The sequence below is a fragment of the Neolamprologus brichardi genome, chromosome 9 (assembly GCF_056152115.1).
Source record: "Neolamprologus brichardi isolate AB-2024 chromosome 9, ASM5615211v1, whole genome shotgun sequence".
NCBI lineage: Eukaryota > Metazoa > Chordata > Actinopteri > Cichliformes > Cichlidae > Neolamprologus > Neolamprologus brichardi.
In genome coordinates, this window is record NC_142112.1 from 40,847,704 (window position 1) to 40,852,430 (window position 4,727).

Genomic DNA, 4,727 nt, shown 5'->3' on the forward strand with positions numbered 1-4,727 from the left:
GACGAGAGAGAGGGAGGAGAAACAGAGATGGAGGCTGAGGAGGAGGACAGAGAGGTGGGAGGGTGTGAGGAAGAGGAGGGCGATGGTAACGAGGGGGGAGGTGAAGAGAGAGGCGGGGTGGAGGAACAGCCAGATGAAGGAGTGAGAGAGGAGGAGGCAATGCCAGAAGGAGGCGGGGAGGCAGTGTGACATCATCGCCCGGCTCCTCTGGACTTTCGTCACGGCTCGCCGCGCTCCTCTCGAGCCGACCACCGTAGAAGAAGAAGAAGGGGCGGGACGCACAGTGCAGGGGTATGATTGGACAAGTCTTCTGAGGGTGGGCGGGGCCTGTGGGTGATTGATGTATGCTAGAGCCAATCAGGGATCTCTGCTGGTCTCTTTATTTAACCCTCAAACTTTAATGGTGACAAACGGTCACGTGTTTCATCGACAATCGCATCATTACCATGGCAACATGAGCGACAGCAGCGCTGCACCTGCTGCAGGCACGACAGATCCCGAGCGATCCGATTGGCTCACCGATTCCCAACAGGTAGAAAAAAAACAATACTCGTTTATTCTGTAAACAAAACCCGCCTCTGTTATGTCATGAAGGGGCGGGCCCATCACGGTCGCGGTGCCTTTGAATCCTGACCACGGTCTCTGATTGGTGGAGAGTTTATCGATGACTGGCTGTGCCACAGGTGAGTGGAAGAGCTCACCTGTGTACCTGAGGCGATTGTACGAGTGTGTGTTTTATTATTCTGTGTAAATCTGAACAAAGATGAATTTTATTGTTAATGTATTCATAGTTCCTGTGGTGAGGGCGGCGGGCTGCAGGTGGCGCTAACACGCAGCGAGCACCACCAGACAGATGTGTATAAATACTTTATCCCCGGGGACTCTGGGAAATGTAGTTATTTAACAGAGCAGGTTGTCCCAGCTGTGATGCGTTCGCTGACGTCGCGTATCAGAGAGCTTCTGTCAGAGCGTCGGCGTGCTGCTGTTCAGACGATGAATAAAGCGTCCTGATGTTCTGATGCTCGAGTCTTCTTTTCTTCTCTGCTGCTTCCTGCTGAGCTTCACCCTCAGCCACGTCATTAGATTCAGGCTCAGGTGGGTCACAGGTGTGCCTGCTCTCAGTCCCTGTGGATTGAGACCAGGCACACCTGTACCCCACGCCAACATTCTTCATCATGCAAATGAAGTGCAGGCTTCATCAGAGCGCCCTGGAAACTCAGCGGCATCCACAGTGGGCCTGATCCCAGGATCCTCTCTATCCAGCCAGGTGACATTGGCCCTTTCTCAATTCTCAAGTACGTGAGCACGGACTTAATAAACCAAACATTAACATTTAGAAGTGATCTAAGTGACTTATATATCATGTTTAACCTCAGTAGTGAAATCTCTATTAATAAAAATAGTGTACATGTACATACGTGTACATACCTTAATAAAAACAAGCAGGTGAGATGTTAGAACGCTTTTATTTTTATTGTAGTGGACACTCAATACAATAAACAGCTACTGGGGTTTGTTTAACCTGAGTAGCGAAAAGACCGCGGGGGGGGGGTTGAAAACGATGTGCCGAGAGTCCGCTGTTCTCGCCGGCTGTAATAATCCTCGACCTCGCTGTCTGCTATGGAGCTGGCGGGTCACAGACGTCTCCGAAAACGTCGGAGCTCGTTTGGAAATATATGATATCTTGATAAATCGAGCAGATATTTGAAGTTTATACAGCTACTTTCTCGCTTGAAGAGAACTTAAAAGTTTATTTTGTGACCCAGAAAGAGTAATATTTAAAAGTTTTCAGCCCCGCTCGTCCGCCATTGCCGCGTTTGAGTTTTGGACGAAATGCATTCTGGGATATTTAGCTGTACCAAGTCCACACAAGTCACCAGCGATGCATGCTCGATAAAACGGGTGGAGCGAGAACACATCCGGGGCTTTTTCGCGTTCTCGGCTTGATGCGTACTTCGAATTGGGACAGTACTTGGTCTCCGACTGATGACGTATCACGAGAACGCAAGTACGCACAAGTACGCATATTGAGAAAGGCCCAAAGACTGTGTGACGCCTTATTAAGTGTAGCAGTAACGCACTCTGGAAGCTAACCGCTCAAACTTAAAACAGAGGAATCCACTGCCATCTGTTTCTAAGAGCGTCGTCACGACACACACATGATCTAAAACACAGTCACAGCCGAGGAAAAAGGCCCGAGCGCTGAACTCGAGGATGTCAACACAGCGCACCTGAAAGTAACCATGGCAACAGCCACAATGATATCGATGTATTGTGGTGGGAACTGTCCACTGTTGCTGAGGTCATGATGTTGGTGTTTTTATGCTGCGGCACGAAGACAAACAGGCTTCACTGTTGTGACGGCGCGGGAACGTTAAAGTGTCTGCTTATTTAAACAGCAGCAAGATCATTGGCTAATGTAGCCTAAAGCCCTGCAGGCTATTGGCTCATTCTGACCTGCTGATCCAACATCTGCTGGGAAACAGCTGATCTACTTTATTACTGTAAACTGGGCTGGATGGATGAAGGATGGACGCTGCTATGAACTGATCAGTTTCTCTTTCGTTGGTTCGTGACCTCACAGATCGAGCAAACAGAAGCAGGTGAGAGTGGACAGGTAACCAAGGTCAGCAACCAATCAGAAAGCACACTGACTGATGATGAGTGCACATAACCAAGCAGTGTGTTACTCTGATATCAGATGTGGATCCTCAGCCTGCTCTTCAGCATTATCTCTTTTAAATATCTCGTTCCACGCCTGTCTGGTTTCTGAGCAGTACTGACAAAATAAAAGTTGCTCCTTAGCGTCGTCAATCCGGCTGTTTCCCGCCCGCTGTTGTACTTCTACACGTTTCCTGTCAGACATTCCTGCAGTTGGTGCAGGTCGTGAGTTTGTTTCATCCTGATGTTCGTTTCAAATATCGCCCCAGTGTTTTTCAGCCTGAAAATAATGCTTCCAAGTCACCTGTGCATACCGACTACCAGCACACTGGTGACAAACACAAAGGAATGCTGGGAATTGTTGTAGAATTTAAGTACAGACTACAACTGCTCTGTAGAACTGAGACACAGCATGGCTTCACAAAAACACTGAGTGGTCTGCAAAGCTGTTGAATGCTGCGCTCTGTAAAAATCCTGCGTGGCACAGCCAGTTTTTACCGCCCGCCAAGAGGTGAGAGAAGGAGGGGGTCATTACTCTCACCGGGGTCAAGGGTGAAACCGCTGTGAGGCCCATGAGCCTGGATGTGGCTGTCACTGCAGCTCATCAGTGATGTGCTGAAGAGTCGTTCTTCCATCACACGTAATAATAATCACTGCAGCTCGTTTACTTGCTAATGCTAATCTGTTCCACAAACAGCCCCGCCCTCTCAGCATGACTTGCTCCACCCTCTGGAGGTGGATCTGCCCCCCTCCGTGCAGATTACAGCGACTTCATCATCAACAGACGAGTTGACAGTAAAGATTAAAAAGTTTAAAACTGTAAAATGAAGTCTTATCAGGTCCCATCTATGGGACAGTCAGTGAGGACATTACCACCCAAACTGTCACACCAACAAACCATCAACTAAAAATACACAATAATACCTGTAAACAGGAAGTGTTACACACCAGTGTGTGGCAGGCTGTAGGCAGGATACGTCATCACATGGGTAAAAAACGTTTGTATCAGAGCCTCACTGATGGTTCAGCTCATTTTTCCTGCACAGATGATCCATCAGTGTCCGTCTTACATTATAGAGCCATCATACAGTATTTATTCCTTTGTATTATTAGCATGTTTGTCATCATCTCCAGAGCAGGCAGCCAAACAAATGCATAAGTCCGTCTGAATAAGTCAATATGGAAGGAAGGAGGGGGCGTGTTTCAGAGCTACCTCCCAGCCAGGCTCAAACTCCAAGTGGTCGGCCAGGGCCTGCACCTGCCTCAGCACTGTCAGGTGCTGACATGCACAAACATGGAGAGCAGCCACAGATGAGAAAAGAGTGGACAAATGTAACCAAACATGAGCTCATGGCCTTCACTGGATTGACTGTTCTTGCAGGAAGTGAGAAGAACTGGGATGTCCCAGTCAGTGTGTTTGTACAAGGCCACTGTGTCAATCCAAAGATTTGAAGAGTCCCTGTTTCTTTGATGCCAAGAGGACCAGAGCCTGCCGACTGAAAACAGACCACGTGGCAGCTTTCCGCTACATGTGGGAGCTGTGTGATTGTGTTACAGAGGATGAACAACGTGTGGCGGTCAGAGGGAGGACCCAGAAGAGCAAGTTTAACAATATATCATCTTCACCCAAATGAGAGAAATGTCTTTAGTTTATTGCAAAGATGCATTGATTATGTGGAAGAGTGGTTTCTCAAAATAAATTAAAAAATAAATAAAAATGCAAATGGCCTCATGTCACAAACATGTTTTATGAGGAATACCTGGAATATGAAAATATTACAACTGTTTGTTTTAAAGAGTTTGAAGAATAAAAACAGAGTTCACTGCAAAAACACAATAATTTTATTTGGGGCCAATTTTGACCCCAAATAAAATTATTTGGAGCAAATAAAATTATTGTTCTGTGTCTGAATTAAACTGCTCATCAGGACAGATGACAGTCACTCTCATTTGATGCCAAACTGCATTATTTTAAACTCGTAGGTCATTTCCAGGATAAATCAGACTTCAGTGGTGGTAAAAACAGATGTTTAACATCAGGCAGTGAGGCCACACTGTGAGGAGCT

The 4,727-nt window shown here is 47.0% G+C and overlaps 1 protein-coding gene across 1 annotated transcript in view; it reads left to right on the forward strand.

The window, feature by feature from the left end:
• Positions 1–1,020, forward strand: part of LOC102777997 (uncharacterized) — a 14,343-nt gene extending 13,323 nt beyond the window's left edge. The window contains exon 14 of the mRNA XM_087846727.1: positions 1–1,020. This exon is cut by the window's left edge and continues 419 nt beyond it. Within this exon, the coding sequence (XP_087702853.1) occupies positions 1–189 (189 nt within the window). The 3' untranslated portion in view covers positions 190–1,020.
• The last annotated feature ends 3,707 nt before the right edge of the window (positions 1,021–4,727 follow it).